Source organism: Prosopis cineraria, unplaced genomic scaffold (genome assembly GCF_029017545.1).
Source record: "Prosopis cineraria cultivar Desert tree isolate PC_DT_omini unplaced genomic scaffold, ASM2901754v1 PC7, whole genome shotgun sequence".
NCBI lineage: Eukaryota > Viridiplantae > Streptophyta > Magnoliopsida > Fabales > Fabaceae > Prosopis > Prosopis cineraria.
This window is the reverse complement of record NW_026555338.1, coordinates 12,141,123-12,159,391: the sequence shown is the minus strand read 5'-3', so window position 1 is coordinate 12,159,391 and position 18,269 is coordinate 12,141,123. Positions and strand designations below refer to the sequence as shown.

The window sequence follows — 18,269 nt, the reverse complement described above, 5'->3', positions numbered from 1 at the left end:
AGGGCATGCTAGATTGGGTGTGGGAGAATGTCACGAATGATATCTTCGTGACCGTGTAAAGACCAAGATAATGAACGATCCGCTGGTTAGCCTCGCACAATATGGGTAAAGGGGGCGACATTGGCATTTGGATGTGTTCTGCCTCAGTCTTCAGGCTGAGTGCACAACTGGTCGGGGGCTAGTGCCGCGTCCCTGATGAGCCCATGGCAGGACGAAACCTGTAGGATTCGTATGTGATAAGGCTTGTCTCGGGGATTATGGGGTCTTTGGGACGCCGCACGGGCGCCGTGTGCTGCGCCAGACTCTAGCTTGTGACATTAGGGTCCTGAAAAGCAGAGTGGCTTTGGCCCATAGGCCAACAACAGAGCAATCAGTTTCAGAGCAACCATGGCAGCGAAGCATGAAGTATGCGAAAGTGGGAGAAAGTGGTGGAGATATATTCAATTATCATCCAAAAGAAGTTCAGTCCACTAACATCACTACATCCGAGGACAATGCACTTCACTTGCCCATCACTCTTTGATGTTGATGATATTGTGAAGAACAACCCAGAAGTTGTCGTGGGGATTATCGCGGCCTAGAATAAGAAAGTCTGTTTTATTATATTAATTTAAAAATAATTTTAGAATTAAGAAATTGACTGATAGGGATGATTGTGAGTAATTAATAGTGACAGTTTATGGTAGTAATTGGTTATGGTTGACAATAATTACCCATAATCAAATATTGTGTGTTAAAAAAAATCATGCAAAAAGGAAAACAATTCAAAGATATTTTTATATTTTTAAAATAAAAAATGATATCAAACAATCTGAATACATACTTTGTTGAAGTTTTGACTAATACATTTATGGTTGAGGTCATGGTGCACATATTCTTGCACGACACTAACTACCTATATGATTAAGGTTACATTTGATTTTTAGTTTACATTTAGTAAAAGTTCATTTGAGAGGTTGAATTTGTTAGATTTGGTAAAAATATATTTTAAATGTGATTTGAATATACTTTTAAAAGTTATCCAAACTAACCCTAAATAACAATTTATGTTTTACCAAAAAAGAAAATAACAAATTATGTAACTATTTAGCATTTACTATTCAGTAACTAAATCAGTTTAATATCTTAACAATGTAGAATAATTGCTTGCATAATTATTGTTAAACTATAATAAAAAAATAATATATTTGATTATATATATATATATATATTTGTGCGTGTGTTCTATCTACTTAATAACACATTATATATATTTATATGGATTAATATCAAGGGAATTATTAAATTAATTTTTTATATATAATTATTCGGTATCATATATTATCATATCAATTTTGAGGATTATCAAGCATAAATAATTGGAATTAGAGATAACTCTTCCCTTGTAATCTTTTTATTCATAAGGTTTATGGGAAAAAATTGTTAGATTTCTCAACAGATTAATCATGACATCAGAATGATCATATAATAGAAAACCAAGCTTTCAATTCCTTAAAATCAGTTCCTTCATGAATCATGACCTCCTTTGTTCCATATCCAAATGCTTGCACACGGTGATTATTTATGGATATCATGAGCCTATGTAAAGTTGGGAATATGAATTGGGTTATGAGCTAACCCAAATAACTTGTTATAAAGATCAAGTTGAGTTGGAAAAATATAAATCCATATGAAAATGAATCTTTTAAAGCCTAGATCATATAATTCATGAATCAAATGGGTTATCCCCGCAACTATGTGATTACATTTTTACAAGCCACTATATCATATCAAACAAAAAGTTGGTTTTTTTTTCTTTAATGTGGTCTCTCCTCATGCATAATAGCATTGAGGAAAATTAAAATGCTTTTTGATCAAGTTTGGACCCTTAAATGATTTTCATATATATATATATATATAAAGCAAAATTTGGACATGATCAAGACCATAGAAAATCAAAGCATTTTTGTGGCTGGCTACTCATGACAGAGTCCATAAAGCTGATTTAAGAGCTAAAAAGAGGTACTGGCATCGATTCCTCAACAAACGTTTATCCAACTCAACCTGTACATAGTGAACAAATTAAAGTGAAAATCAGCATAATAACAATACTTTTGAGTAGCGGTGATCTCCAGAACTTTAAAGCTTCCGTTTAAGAAGGATTGCCAACAGATGTGTAGTTTTCCTCAAATTGGCCACACAAGAAGGCCAATCATTCTTCACTTTCTCTACTTCTTTCCTTGCTTTTGTTTGGCCTTCCACCACACGTGACTTGTCTTTCTTCACAACCTCGTACTCCTCCATCAATCGCATGGTGTCTGAAATTTGCTCCTCCTTTTGCTGTTCAAGAGATGAGAGTTTGACCTCACTGTCTTTGAATTCCTTGTCTTTGCTATTCAGTTCAACTTGCAACTTAGAGATCTCCTCCTTCAACTCAGCCATACTCTTCTTGGTGTTGGAAATTTCAGAGACAAGAGTAGTGGCTGCCTCCATTTGTTGGGAATATTTTTCATCTATTAGCTTCTCTTTTTCTTCAAGCTTGTTGAGTGTGTAAATTGTAGCAGAAGCTTGCTTGAAGGAAGACAAGGTAGTTTTGATTTCTTGGTGGAGAGAGTCTATTTTGAGTCTAAGGCCATGAAAGAGAGGTCCGTTATCAGAACAGTAGGTGGAGAGGAAGGTGAGGGCATTCTCAAGACGATGAATGTGTTCTTCTGAGATGGCTATCTGATTCAGATCCATCTTCAATGAGGACTCTAAGTTTGCAACGGCCTCACTCAATTTGTTATCATCAAAAGCAGCAATTTCAGGAACACAAGGCATTTCAACTTCGTTGTCATGAGCTCCTTCCTTCATCATGCGAAGCAATCTAATAAGATCATCTTCTTCAGTGCAAGTCTCTGCTTGATTCAACAAGATTGGACCCTAAAGTGAATGCAAAGAAACATCAGTTTTCAATCTTTAATATAGTGAGAAGTAGAGATTTTTTTTTAAATCTTTTCTACTGTGTGTATTAGAACGTAACAATAGAAACACCTCAATACATGTACACGTATGATGAATTATATGCTATAAGTGAATAAATTATAAATTTACTAAATACTCTAGAAGTTTAATTTGCTGCCTTAATTAGTCTCATGCTGCGTGAGAAATTGTCGTGCAAGTCAGTTTATTACATGTCGGATTGGAAGGCAATAATATGATTAATTTATGATGCAACAATCTTTAAATACTTTATTTAAGCATTAGTAATTCAAAATTTAAGGACAAAATTATGTCTGGAAGTAATTAATTCAACAAAGCATAAAACTTACCTGTGCAGATGTTGTTTTAGAGGAAATGTCTGATGGTTTTAATTTTGAACCGCTTGGATCTGCTTGAAGAGTTGAAGTAATATTTTGAGGTTTCAAATCATTAGATATTGAAGAGACCTAAAAAATCAACCATAATGAATATAATTAATCGAAATATAAAGTTAGCTAAGCAGTAGTAGCAAAGTTATTAAAATCAACTCCTAGAATGACATTAGTATCATGTTTCTATGACATTAAAGATATAGTCTTGTGTAGATTGTTAACCTTTTCTGAGTCATCAGCATGCATATCAGGTTCTATTTGAGGTAGTGCTTGGTGATCCAGTGTGATTCTCTCAACCTTTCCCTCCTTGGGAATCAAATAATCCTAGATGAGCATAAATGTGCAAAAAGCTCTATCATGTTGTATCATGTAGCATAAATTCAACCTATATGAGGAAGGACATTTTTATTCTTACATGTGAAGGAGTAGCATATTCTGTTGGCGATGGCTTGCTTGATTCTGGATTCATGATTTGATTTGCTTCAATAGCTTCATCTAATTTAGAACCTTCTTGAACACTTGGAATCATTGTTTCCTTGATAATTTGTTGCACATCATAAAGCAGTAAATTAATTAGCTTGCGGTTATTTCTAGTGCCATCTCTTCAAAAGCAATTTGCTTTATTAGCTAATTGAATATAACTAAGGGAGGGCCGTTTGTTGGGAATTTTCTCTTAAACTATCTGCGTTAGCTGATGGAGTTATCTTTGCTGCAGGTATATCAGAAACAAGAACTTGTTCAACAATTTCATTTGTAGCTGCTTTGGTATTCCAAAAGCTTACAACATGTTAATGGAGAGAGAAACTGTTTGTTGTTTTCGCAAGTCTGTTTCATGTCAGGAAAAGGTATGATAAATTTATAATGCAAGTGATTTCAAACTATTATAGTCTACTATTAGTAGCTCAAAATGACGCAATAAAGTATATACTTAGTTTACATGTGAAGACGGTATATTGGATGAAAAATCTGATGGTTTTGATCGTGAATCTTTAAAATGAAAATACAATCTTTTCTCACTCTGCATGAACGTGAATATTTAAAGGGGCACCGTAAATTTAATTCATTTATCTAGTAGAATTGTAAAAGATTACAATCTTTGTTTGCTTGACCATGATTTGATTCTAGGATAAATGGAAAGATGCCTTAGTTTTATCTCTAAAATATAGTATGATTTTCTCTCTTTGTTTTTATTTTATTTTGGTGTCTTTGGCTGTCTTTGGCTTTTCCAAACTATATAGAGAAATTAGCATTAGAAGCAACTCAATATAGACGCATGATGTATACTGTAAGAGGATAAATTATAATTTTTACCACACATATATATATAGATCTATTAAAATAAAGTTGGGCTTTGATGAGATAGCAAGAGTATAAAGTTGAAGTAGCTGAGATGAGAATATTGAGATTGATGTATGGATATATATATGTAAAGATACAATTCAAAATGAGCGAATACAGGAAAAAATGAGTGTGGTACCTATTGAAGAAAAAATGGTAGAAAAACATTTGAGGTGGTTCGAACATGTACAAAGAAGATCTTAGGAGGCACTTGTGAGGAAAGTGAAACAAATGACTTTAAGCCTTGTCAAGAAGGGTAGAGGAAGACTGAAGAGAACACTTTTGGATGTTGTTAAGCAAGACCTTTTAATTAACAATATTTCTAAAAACTTAATAAATGATAGAGCATAATAGTGTCATACAATTCATATAACTGACACCACATAGTGGGATAAGGCTTGTTGTTGTGTGTGTGTGTATATATATATTAAAAATTTATGAAATTGGTATAAAATTAATACCAAACAAACAATGCATTAAACTATAAACTTACTTGTGCCAATTCAATAACGTTTGAAATATCCATGTCTGATTGTAAGCTACCAGCTGGCTCTCTGTGAGAAGCTGAAGTTGCCATTTGAGGCTTCTTTGGAGTAGAGATAGAAGGGATTTGAGACCATAAAAATAAGTGAAGTATCAGTAATATTGCAAAATTAAGTCAATGGGCTGGAAATGGAAAATGTAATAATTGGGAGGTCCATTTACTCTTTGATTTGGAGCTTCATTGGCCATCATACTTTCTTCAAGTGCTTCTTGATCATGCATTGATTCCTTTCTACATGCCACCTAAGCAAATGAATGAATAAGCAATATGAGACCTATTTAAAGCTAACATGGGCGCAACAAACTAAATCTATCTTGGTGGAAGTTAATGGGTATGCGTTTGAGACTTCTGGATCAGAAGGAGTTGTTGAACTTGCTTTGTCATATTTCTCAGGTTGAAGACCTTCACCAACACTTGCTTCGGGATTCTGCATAAAACCAAATCATATAATCAGTTTGACATTTATATGACACTAAAGCATTGAAATATAGTCTTCTATACATTATTGTCATCAATTAACTTTTGTGAATCATCAGGATGCATATCCGGTTCTGCTTTTGGTAGTGCTTCTTGATCTGGTGTGATTCTCTTTCCCTTACCCTCTTTACGAACCAAATTATCCTAAATGAACATAGATATGCAAAAAGCATGATAAAGTTGCATCAGTTAGCATAAATTCAACTTGCATGAGGAAGGACTATGTTCTTACACGTGAAGATTCATTTTCTAAAGGAACAACAAATGCTGTGGGCGATGGCTTGCTTAATTCTAGATCCATAATTTGATTTGGTCTGAGAGCTTTATTTAATTTCAAACATTCTTGAACACTTGGCTTCATTGTTTCCTTGACAATTTGTTGCATAGCACAAAGTAGTATATTAATTTTAGCTTGTAGCTACTTCAAAAAAAAAAAAAAAACTTTACTGGCTAGATTTTGCAGAACATAATCAGGTGAAGGTGTTTGCTAGGGATATGTTCTAAAATATCTGAATTAGATGATGGAGTTATCATGGATGGTATATCAAAAAAAAAGAACTTATAAAACAATTCCATTTCCTTATGCTTTGGTACTTCATAAACTTACTTGAGCAGATGCTTTATGGGAGGAAGAATTTGATGGCTTTGATTGTTGCTCTTTAGGATGCAAATCAAGTCCTCTTTCACTCTACATGAACATGTTTGAATATTCACATACCCGCATAAATTTAACTGATTCATCTAGCATTGTAAAAGATGATAATGTTACTTGTAGAGATTCAATTTGTGTAGGAATAGCAAACGGTGCTAGTTTGTTGCATTCTTCTGAATCATTGATTTCATCAGCTTTTACAGCTTCCTCTGACTTTGGACTTTCTTGAACACTTGCCTCTGCTATTTTCTTAATCTGCAACATATTGGAAACCACAAAGAAAAGTTCTGGATTTAGTTTATTGATATCGTATCAAAATTTGGAACAAACTTTGAGGGAAATATATTTGCAGGCTTCATATGTTAGATTATAGGGAAGGATAATATACATACATTTGGGGAACCATTATCTTGGTCTACTCTTAGCCAATCCCTCTTTATAGCCTTCTCTGACACTTCTCTTAACCTCTGAACAATAACCAAATATATTAAAAAAGATGAAATGGCCTGAAAGTCTTTCAGTAACAAAAGGTAAATCATAGAAGGCAAAGTGGAAAACGTTGTGAATTAATTTGTAGCAAGTTAAATTAGTAAGGAAGGCAATTGTATTCTTCTTTACATTCAAGAACTTAAAACATTTAGACTGGTTTTGTGTGTGAATCTTTCTTCCTATATCCATTTTATTTTGGTACTTACCTCAAGAAATTGTTCGAAAAGATTATCTACATCCATATTGCCCTTTTCACTCTCAGAATTTCGAAACCAGTCCTCATATCCTACCAAACAAAACAATTCCAGGGCAGATATAATTAAATATCATTGCAAAAGTGTGTGTGTAGCAACTGTAAATATAATTAATCAATCTTTTGGATGCGTACCTTCAGCGAAATCAAAATTAATTGAGGTTAAAGAGATCTTGGGACAATTCTCCACATGACGGTATATCACTGTCTGGAAATCAATTCCAGGGCAGATATAATGAAGGTTTGGAAGATTATTAAGGACTATCACAAAGAGTTTTGGGAAATAGTCCTTGATGACCAGCTTTTCTGTTGTCCCCTGCTTCCATCCAAATACTTGCTCAAGCTTTATAGCATCATTTATCATCAACATGGAGAGCTGTGGAAGCCTACCACTTGTGGCGAGAGAGAATAAACATTTTAACATCTCACAATCTGTCACAATAATCCTATGTAGATTTGGGAAAAAACATTCTTGATGATGCGGATCATCATCATCATCATCATCATCCTCAATGATGCGCTCTAACTCTTCACAATCTGATACCTCTAAGTGTCTCAAATATGGTAGGCTTCTCGAGATAGATGAAGGCAAGATAAATTTCAATTGGTTGCAATCATTAATTGTTAGCTTGAAAAGATTTTGAAACCTCAGATAGTTCTTTGGTCCAACACATATGTTCTTTAAGTTATCCAAGTCATCCAAACTCAGGGTTTCCAAACATGAATTCACAAGACTTGCAATTTCAAGTCTTTGATAAAAAATTACTTCCAAGTCCAAGGAAGCTAAAGCAAGATGTTTCAAACTGCACATGCGCATCCCAATTACCTATATCATAATACATATTAGTATCAATCAATCATAAACTAACTAGTAGAAAAACGATCAATTGGAAACTAAGAGGGTTAATTAATTACCTCTTTTCTTGAGAGTTGTTCTTGTCCTTTATGCCCACCGACAGACAAATCTGTAAGAGATGTTATAGCAAGTTGTGGGCATCCTAATCCAAAAGAGATATCATTCAGGGAGAACGCTGTCACATAATAGTGTTCAGGGCACACACGGACCATATTTGGTACTCCTTTCAGGCATAGTTTGGTCAGAGCTAGGAGATGAATCTCAACATCATGATTGTGGTAATCAAGTGAATTATCATCACCATAAGATTTTCCAAACATATATTTCAACTCACGAGCCTCCTCGATAAGCACAGATTGCAAGTGCACAAGGCTTGTAGAACAAGAAGCTGGAAATATAGATTTCAACTTGTCACATCTATAGATTTCAATAGAGTGTAAGTTAGGAAAGATGGAGTTGGCATTCATATCATCATCATGACCATAATGCCTCTCGTCAGTTACAATATGCTCTAGTGTATCACACCGCCTGACTTCTAATTTTTCCAATGATTTCAACGATGAGGCAATGGATACAGTAAACAATGATGTTAACTTGGTAATACCTCCTATCTTCATCTCCCTTAAAGTGAATGGGTATAATGGTGGAGTAAAAATTCCGTAAGCTGCATTTCCAACATATTTCTCCTCCTTTAATTCCTGTAATATTCTATACAATCATCTTCAATAAATTAAAATTGTATATGTTAACTTGTAAATATTTTATTTTTTTCATTTTCTTGTAAGTGATGCAAGTCCAAAATATTGGCACAAAAAATAAAAATTGAGACTCACAATATTAGAATTGGAGAGTTGAAGAGATATTTTATAAAATTAAAGAATAAAATTTATATAAATTAGTTAGAGGATTAAGGAGGCTTTGCAAATATAACCAATGTTATAAGATCAAACCAAGCAAACAGCTCAACATCTATTATGTTTTGTATTATTGCTGGTTTATTATATTTGCTAATGATATATCATTGTATATCAATAATAAATCCTCTATAAATTTTTAAATTTTAAATAATAAACTCATTGCATATCAATGATGAACCCTTTGTATACAAATATAAACTAGCCACACCCCAAATTTTCAAAAAATTGATTCATATTTTTTGGACACAAATATTTTCTTCAGCTAGTGGGCCAATTTATTCAAGAATTAATGATTTAAAGGTGCACTTTTAATGATAAAATTTGGTTTCCCCACTTTATAAAGTGGCATAGATGAAGAGTCATAAAGTAAATGTTGGTTCATGCAGTTTTCACACAAGCATTAGTTGATCCCAAATCTTAGTTACAATATCTTTTAGTGGCTCAATCTTTAACAATAAAAGAAAAAAGGATAAAGTAGCATTTTTTCCCTATTCTTTGAGGGGCTCTTGGCACTCTAAGCTATTGGTTATATCAATTTTACCTTTAAAATAATTAGAATGGAGCAATTTTTTCCTTGCCATTAAATTAACGGTCAACATTAAAGTCCCAGTTAATATTTCTAATAGTCAACACTAGAAATTTGATGGCAAGGGCAAAAATACTCTGCTTTAATTACTTTAAAGGTAAAATTACTCCAACAAATCGTTAAAAATGTTGGGTGCTTCTTGAAAAATACTTCAAGGGCAAAAATGCAAATATATATATATATATATATATATCATTGCTTGTTGAAATTTGTTAATAAACGAGATGAAACCACAAAAATATTCTTTCCTTAAGAAGTAAAATACCCAGAAGCAAACAATATTATGGCCCAACCTTTCGCTCTTATGTAATGAACTCCACTCTATTAATTTTAATGTAAACAAATGTACGTATTATTAATACAATTCCTACATTTCAGACAAATATATAAATTCATCTTTAATAAATTTAAAATGTGTATATATCATATTTAATTTTTTTTTCTTTTGGCCCCCAGGAGAGCTCGTAGCACCATAGGAGGACGTGAAAACACGAGGATGAGACATTTCAGATCTATATTAAAAATTATACACAAATTGGAACTTGTAAGTTTGATATGAAAAATAACTTGTAAATGTCCTGTCCCAAGCAGCACATAATGGACAAAGTAACTAGAACATTTTCTTTGCAATGCAGAAAATCTATTAATTAATTCTTCATTCAAAGAAAAGAAACATTAATAAAAGTGAGAGGGAGGAACATGTATATGTACCTGGGAAGTAGTGGGATTAGACTGAGTTGCCTTGTACATAGATATATCATCTTTATTTGAAGTGCTGGATTTCGGCAGAAAACAACATAAAGGACCCCAAGCTACATTGTGACTCAGACCCTTGTCTTTTACTTTTGACACCTCACTTGTATTTGCTATTGATTTTTTTGGGAGACGACATTCTGGATATATATCCACAAATTCTGGAACATCCTCAATAGACATTGCTTTCAATGAGCGTAGTATGATTTCTTTTTGCATTTGATACAACCCTCCCTCTCTTGGATATTGCCCAAACATGTATTTTATATTGTCACATTCTGAAATCTTCACACTTTCTAGTAATGGAAGATCTTCGCACAAACAAACTGGAAATATGAATTCCAATTCCTTACACCTTGTGACATGAAGGAGTTTCAATTTGGGAAACATTGATTCATGACTACTCTTTGGATTAGATTCCTTATCATCCACTTTCTCCTCTATTGATGATCCCTCGTCCCTTAATATGCATTTCAGCTCAGAACATCTTTTTATCTTCAACGTTGCTAGTTGCTTTAGAGCCTGAGCAATGGACAGATGAAAAATGCACGCCATAGAACAATTGTTTATTTCTATCGACTTAAGGTTACCCAGCTCTAGCTCACCCTTAAATAATGTGCTTTCCAACATTTGACAATCCTTTAACTCCAGCTTCTCTAGTTGCTTGAGAAAGCTGGCAGGATAATGACTAAAACACATTTCTCTTATATCCACCTTAACAAGTTGCAATTCAACTAACTTGGAGAAGACATTCACACCAGATTTAAGTTGAAGATTCTCAGCGTGGACCAAACACTTTATTTCAGACCAAGATGTCAAAGAAAGTTTGATTAAGTCACTCATAGCTCCATGTTGGACTATCGGGTCAGGTTCAGTCTTATTTCTAGTTGTATTGGCTTCATCTATTTCTTGGAGCACACTTTGCTTTTCAGCTGACAATCTTTGTTTCCCCTTTTCAAAGTCTTTAGCATAACTGTTGTAACAACACAAATACGGAATTTGCTTCATTCCTAAGTTGACCTATATTTCCGTGCATGTTGCCGCAACACTGGCACCGATGTCCACCATCTAGCATACATAAGAGACTGCCATTACAAAAATAACTAGACCAAGATACGTATCTAGATACCCGACTAAATCTTAATGTAAGATCTTTACCGCATGCGAGTGGGATAATATATAGCAACAAACAATTCACATTTTTTAATTCAACCAGATAATGTTGAGTTATAACTTCAATTGTTATATATAGTTCATTCTAATTATTTTTAATTATTATCTTAGCCCAAATTTTTTCATATCTATGTCATATTTATAATTGAATTTTTAGGAGATATTATTCATCATCCAAGTTTTTTTAGTTTTTTTTAGTTTTTCAGAAGCTCTACACACACACAGACACACATCTAGTCATGTACAAATGAAACGATTATCATAAAATGTATATTATAATTGAGGAATTTCTCACTCTCATTATCTATGGGTATTTTTTCCCTTACAGTGATGTTTTTCCCACGTTAAATTTTCTATCATCTATATTATTCTTTTCTTTAATTAATTTTTGATTGTGTACTTATTCTAGTGCAATATATAAGTCGCTTCTAACTAAATTTGGCTAACCCGAATAAAGTTGAGCCTAAAAAAATTTAGAACCTGAATAAGTTTGAATTTTTCAAATCTTGTTATTTCTTACTCAACGGTGAGGTAGAAAGAATGCAATCTATCTCTCTACTTCACCCAAGGATATACTATTTTAAAGGATATCCGGATTCATCCTAAAACCAGCTGTAGGAATTTATGACTGAAGGAAACTAAATTCTAAATCTTAATATGACAAAATTGTCTTCATTCATGTTCATACTTCAGAATTGCCAATTGAGGACAATTAAGGACCTCAGAATTTTTCATATTAATTAGAAAAGCAGGAATATTTTTTTAATTCCTTTTACATTTTTTTAGAGAAAAATATGAGAATTTAAAGAAAAAGATTTCAAAAACACAAACTATATATTAAGCAGAAGCAGAAATTGCATTGATTAAAATTGAATATAATATATATGAGCAAAAAGAGGCTTTTTAAAAAAAAAAATCCAGAAAAGAAGGGTGACGAACAACAATAAATGGCAATGACTAATAGAGACTTCCATAAATAAATAATTTAAATAGGAGAAAATAAATCAGTGTTGCAAAAGAGGCCCCTTTCACTGCGAATTGGCCGCGCGCGCGCGTTTTTTTTTTGAAAAATAAAGAAGAACAACAACAAAATTAAACATCTTTTAATGGACAGAAAACTGAAAAATCAAAGGATGGAAATACAATAAACAAATAGAACACACAAAATGGTTTGAAGAAGTGCAACAATTTTGTTTGGCCCTTTCTTTTCGGAATAGAAGGTCAAGAAGAATCGCTAAAGGGCTATTAATTAACAGGAAGAAAATGAAGAAAAAGCGCTAGTGATTGGAGAAGTATTAGAACAAGAATGAGAACACTGAACAATAAACAAATTACATGGGGAAATCAAAGAAATATATAATTCAAATAAAAGATGAAGCATGTTTGTAAATCACAAGTAACAATCCATAATTAAATCCACAATTTCAATTTTTTTTATTATTTGGTTTCTTAAATCAATAAACTTACACATGTATATTTTTTACTTCTCTCTTTTTAATTATTTTATTTATTTTTATTTTCCTACTTTTTTTTTTCACATATCAATGGTAACAATATATGCATTATTTATAAATCACAAGCAACAAGACTCATTTTGAATTTCATGCAAATACACAGCAAGATCCACTTTAATTAATACCATGATAGTCAAGTAAGCTATGAAAATATGCAAACTAACTTGGATGCAAGCGAAAGAACCGTCAATATTTGAAAGTCACGTAACCAGCCAAGATCTAAGGAAAACAAATTAGAAACCGTAAAAGATTGACTTTATATAATTATGTAAAAGATTAAACCGCAAATAAAACAAAATATGCAACAAATTATACACACACAATATATAGATTCCACAATGCATATGATTGCATTTAGTTTGCGTCATTCTTAATTTCCATACGTTGGATAATATCATCCCATCATGGCGGAACCAGACTTTAAACCTAGGGGGGCCAAGTTTTTTAATTTAATAAATATTATTAGTTTAAGTAATTTAACAATAACTAATTATAATAAATTATTTAGAATTAAATTTCATTGATTATTAAAATATGAATAGAAGATGAAATAAATATTTAAATTTTTATAAAACTTAAATCAACATATATAAGATATAATTTTTAAAAACATTTTGGCACACAAATCATGTGTTATTTCAAATTATTTAATTTAAAAATCTATAAAAAGACTAATATAAACATATATACATCATGCATCATTCTTTTTATAAATGAAAAGTTAATATTAATCAATAAAATATTTTAATAAACTAATAAATTATATATGATGCCAACAATACTTTAAATCCTAATGATATATTTAAATCATTCAATACTCATAGGAAAGATAAAATTTTTATCAATTTAATAATAGTTTATATTAAGAAAAAAATTGTTAAAAATTTTATCATAGATATAATAATTAATGATTTTTACGTCATAAAAAATTGATGATTAAAACTTAAAAAATGAAGCTATCAATTTATTTTTGTTATATATTTATAAAATTAAATATAAATATATACGTTAAAATATTTATGTTATGTTAGTGATATACATACATACATACATACATATATATATATATATATATAACATTTCTTCAATTATTATATATATATATATATATATATTGTTATCTCAACCCCTTGATGAAATTTTTTAGCTCCACTCTTGCCTATAAATCTTGGATATAGTATTTGAGTTGTTAAATTTTTAAAAGAAATTATAAATTTTGAAGGAAGACACATATATTAATATGTAAATTATTAAATATTAAAGTATTAATATTTTACTAAAATATTATTAAAAAAGTAGTGATGATTCAATAATTATCCAATAATTGATCAAAGTGATTGGTTGAAATAATTGTAATATTGTAAGTCCTCAATCTAGGGATTTTAAGTGATTATAAGGGTAGAATGGCAATTTCAAGTGAATTTTTTATTAATGATATTTATGGGAGATTAATATAGTTTTTGGATTATTGGCCAGGTTTAGGAGAGGGCTAAGCTAGAGTTTAAGCAAGCTGTGGCATGAAGGGAGGTTTAAACTTGTGTAGAACTCTCTGTGCCATGCATCATGACGAATGTGTCAATGCACTGCGGCACATGTGTAGAAATCTACATTTATCATTCGCAAAAAAAAAAAATGAAAAATCAAAAGAGGGAAAGATAGAACACGAGGAAGCGACGAGAAATGATCGGTGACTATTAGGGCATGACCTCTAGACCAATTTGGAAGCATTTAAGGCAAGATTTATCATTGGGTAAGCTTCCTACATTTCTCTTTCTCCCTATATTTGAATTTTTTGATAGTTAGGGCAATTTTAGGACTTGTTTTCAGTTTCTCTTAGATAATGGACAAACCCATGGCCTTAAATAAGGTCTTGTAGAATTAAACCAAGCTTCTAATGCTAGGTTTATGGGTTTTATGTTGATTTACAATTTTTGATTAGGGTTTGGATAAACCCTATATGAACATTGGTAATTTTGGACAATGTGGATTGTTGATTGGTTATGTTAGAGTGTTTGGATGTTAAATAGGACTAATGGAATGGATTGGAATGGTTGAAGTTGTTGAATGAAGAGTTTAGGTGTTATGGGTACTTGAAATCTAGTGATTTTAGGGTTTAATCAAAGTAATAATCGATAATTATTACTCAATTGTGTAGATCAAGGGTTGTTTGAGTGTTATTGTGCGAGTGGAAATGTGTGGAGTAATAATTATCGTGGTTTAATTTATACCATTTGATTATAGTACTTAACTACTTATGAGTAGATATGTAAATTTTTTGCATATAATTTGAAAGCATTGCATATTGTGAAATAAGATTTTTGTGCATTTGAAATAATTTCCAAACAATAAACTTGTGAAAATCTCTTATATGGGTTAAATGTGAATTGGATACAAATATGTGTTATCTATGAGATGTGTGAGCATGATCATGAGAAGGGGTAGGAGTTCACTCGTAGAAAGGAGTAGTGGAAGTCCATATAAAATGTATCACCTTTATACATAGTAAGGTACATTATTAAAGATTGTCTCATTAGTATCTAAGTGGGATACGACATTGGAGATTGACTCCCCTTAGTATCAGTTATGCGGTGTTGGAGTAACGACACCTCAATTCGTGTGCGATAGGGGGAAACAATAGTTCAAAAGTGGGATAGGACACCTTTGGCAGGGTGATCTTACCATGGAAGGTGAGCTTGGGCTATTGTGAATGTGCAATTAGTGTAAAAGCTTATGGTTTCAATCAGGGTGATATGAAGGCTCAGATCGTAGAATGATCATGTTAGAGTGGAATTGAATCATAGTGATAGAAAAAATTGTGTGGATTATATTAAATGAGTATTTTATCACATATTAGCTTTACTCCTTCATAATTGTGCATGTTAATTGATAGTAGTAAATTATTCTATTACTAAGATGTTTATCTCACCCCATGGTTATATTTTACAAGTGAGGGCTCCGGTAGGGGCAAGGAGAAGGAAGGGACAATTGAAAACTGAAGAGCTTATTTGTATAAGCTCTTCTCCCTTGTCATTTTGGTTTTTATAATGAATATTATATACTTTGTGCCAACTTATGAGCATTCCATTTGTTTTGCAATTACTTGTATAAGAATTTACGAAACAAGTGTGTATCTTGGCCTAGATTAAAGGTATTGGTGATTAAATTATGTGAATAGCCAAGATAATAGTGCAAGTGATATAATTATGATTATTATGTGTTAGAATGGTTAAAGTGATGTTTTTGTTAAATTTTATCCACCCTTTTGCATTATTGAGATTATGGGGTTTGGTGATCATTTTGTGCATGAAAGGTTATTTGCATGATTTGTTTAACCCATTAGGTTGTGTGTAGTCCATTTGAGTTGGGCAAAATAATTTCGGAGCTAATGGCACTAGGTGGTGTGAAATGGATACCCTTAAATGTGTTTTGAGATGAAAATAAACCATTTTAGGTCCGGGTATCCATCTTTTCAATGGATGATTATTTGGGAGTGGGATTGGGATTAGTGCCATTAGTTAGAAGCCTCAAAGAGCTTTATGTGCATACTTGAACTACTCAAATTAGATGTCAGATGGTAAAACAGTGCACTTTAAAAGTTCAGAGTACTGCCATGACAGTACGTGTGTGACACGGCATATGACAATCGAGTTGCGGTACAATTCATGCCGAAGGACTCATCCCTTTATGCCATCCTCTGTGGCGAGTGTGGCTTGCACCGTGGCGAACGACATAAATTCTGTAATTTTTAAAATACACCAATTATGCTTGTAAGTGTTTTTTTTTCGTTGTTCATGCTTCCGTTATCATGTATGACTCGTTTTAAACTATGGTTTAAGCTCGAACGACTTTTAAAAAAGGTTTTCTCGAGATCCTAACATTTTGAACTAATTACTTTTAACCCTTTAGTTGTGATGTCTTTTCTTTAGGATTTTGTTTAATTCTAATCATCACAATGGCGTGTTAGGGTGTTGTTCTAATAATGTTAAGGCGGACATTATAATTTAGTATCAATTTCATGTATTCTGAGACTGACATACCATTATTGCTTTGTTGAATATATTGTGTGTTGCATTCATATCTAGAAGTTGGCATATATATTCGTTACACTTACCTTCTCTTTATATAATTGTCTAAATTATCACTCACTCTTTGTGTGATTGCTTCCATCCTTAAGAAGGGAGAGAGGATGGCAAGAAGACGGTTAGCTAGAACTGCTATGAGTAGTAACCTATCCAATATAGATGTGGTACCAATGATTAATGAGCTACCGCTAGAGAATTATATTCTGGTAGGTTAGAACTTGGAATAATCGAGGAATGAACCGTAGGGTAATGAGGCCCTTTTACCGGAAATGAGTAACTTAATGCAAGAGATTTATAATATGGTGTGGGGATAAGGTGCAACCAGAAATGAAAGGGCAATAGGTGATAGTAGGACTATTGAGAATGAAGAAGACATGTGTAACGAAAAGGATGAAGCATATGAAGAAAGCATACCCAATTAATCTAAGGCTATGGGTGGCAATAGTTTGTAGAACTCTATGGATCCGGTTTGGAAGAGTTTTTTACGATTTCATCCGCTTACTTTTGATGGGACCATAAAAGAAGGAGAAGCAGAGGAGTAGACTGAGCGGATATAAACAATCTTTGAGGTAGTGCCATGCTCAGAAGAGCAAAAGGTGACTTTAGTTTTGGTGTTGTTTGTAAAAGAAGCCAAGCATTTGTGGAAGTCAATGAGACTAACGAGTAGAGTTAAATGGACATAGGAGGAATTCAAAGTGTGTTTCTTCAACTTCTACTTCCTAGTAGCCTTTAGAGTTGAGAAAGAGGCTGAGTTCCATGAATTCAAGCAAGGAAATCTAGATAAAGAAGCTTTCATCGCTAAGTTCAATTAGTTATCTTAGCATTCCACTTATCTCATAGGAAATGATGACTCGAAGTGGAAGGCAGAGAGATTACTTGAGAAGATGAGGCCGAAGTATTAGCAGTAATTGGCCTTATTTGAGATCACCTCTTATGATGAGATGTGCAATAAGTTGAGAATAGCTGCAAGAAGAGGTAAAGAGGCAAAGACTAAAAAAAGAAGGGATAGTCAAGGTAGATTTTTATAGTCACTTGGCCCTATTGGTAAAGTCAGCAAGATATCTAATTTTAGCTCCGATAGTTCTGAGAGTTTTAGGAAGAAGACCTTCCAGAAGGGATCACAATCTTAAGGTTCTTTCTAGAGAAGCAGTAGGCTAAAAAAATGCTAGTGGTGCACAGCCATCTCAGCAATGTAACATCCTCAATTTTAAATCAAGATTAATTAAGTTCAAATAGACTAATTAAGTGTATTAGTGAGGTTTGTAGCCAGAAAGGCCTAACAGGCATGTTTGGTCTCGATTTC

At 32.5% G+C, this 18,269-nt stretch overlaps 1 protein-coding gene across 1 annotated transcript; it reads right to left on the bottom strand.

Annotated features, from left to right (window-relative positions):
• Positions 1-1,921: 1,921 nt before the first annotated feature.
• Positions 1,922-11,205, bottom strand: LOC129316481 (uncharacterized). Its single transcript, XM_054960905.1, has 15 exons — positions 10,156-11,205; positions 8,001-8,639; positions 7,221-7,911; positions 7,039-7,118; positions 6,736-6,810; positions 6,461-6,598; positions 6,299-6,379; positions 5,716-5,835; positions 5,561-5,641; positions 5,376-5,456; positions 5,164-5,256; positions 3,748-3,867; positions 3,555-3,656; positions 3,291-3,407; positions 1,922-2,901 (listed from the first exon to the last, which is right to left on the bottom strand). Exons 1-15 carry the CDS (start codon positions 11,203-11,205, stop codon positions 2,119-2,121), a joined length of 4,251 nt encoding a protein of 1,416 aa, XP_054816880.1. The 3' UTR covers positions 1,922-2,118.
• Positions 11,206-18,269: the final 7,064 nt, after the last annotated feature.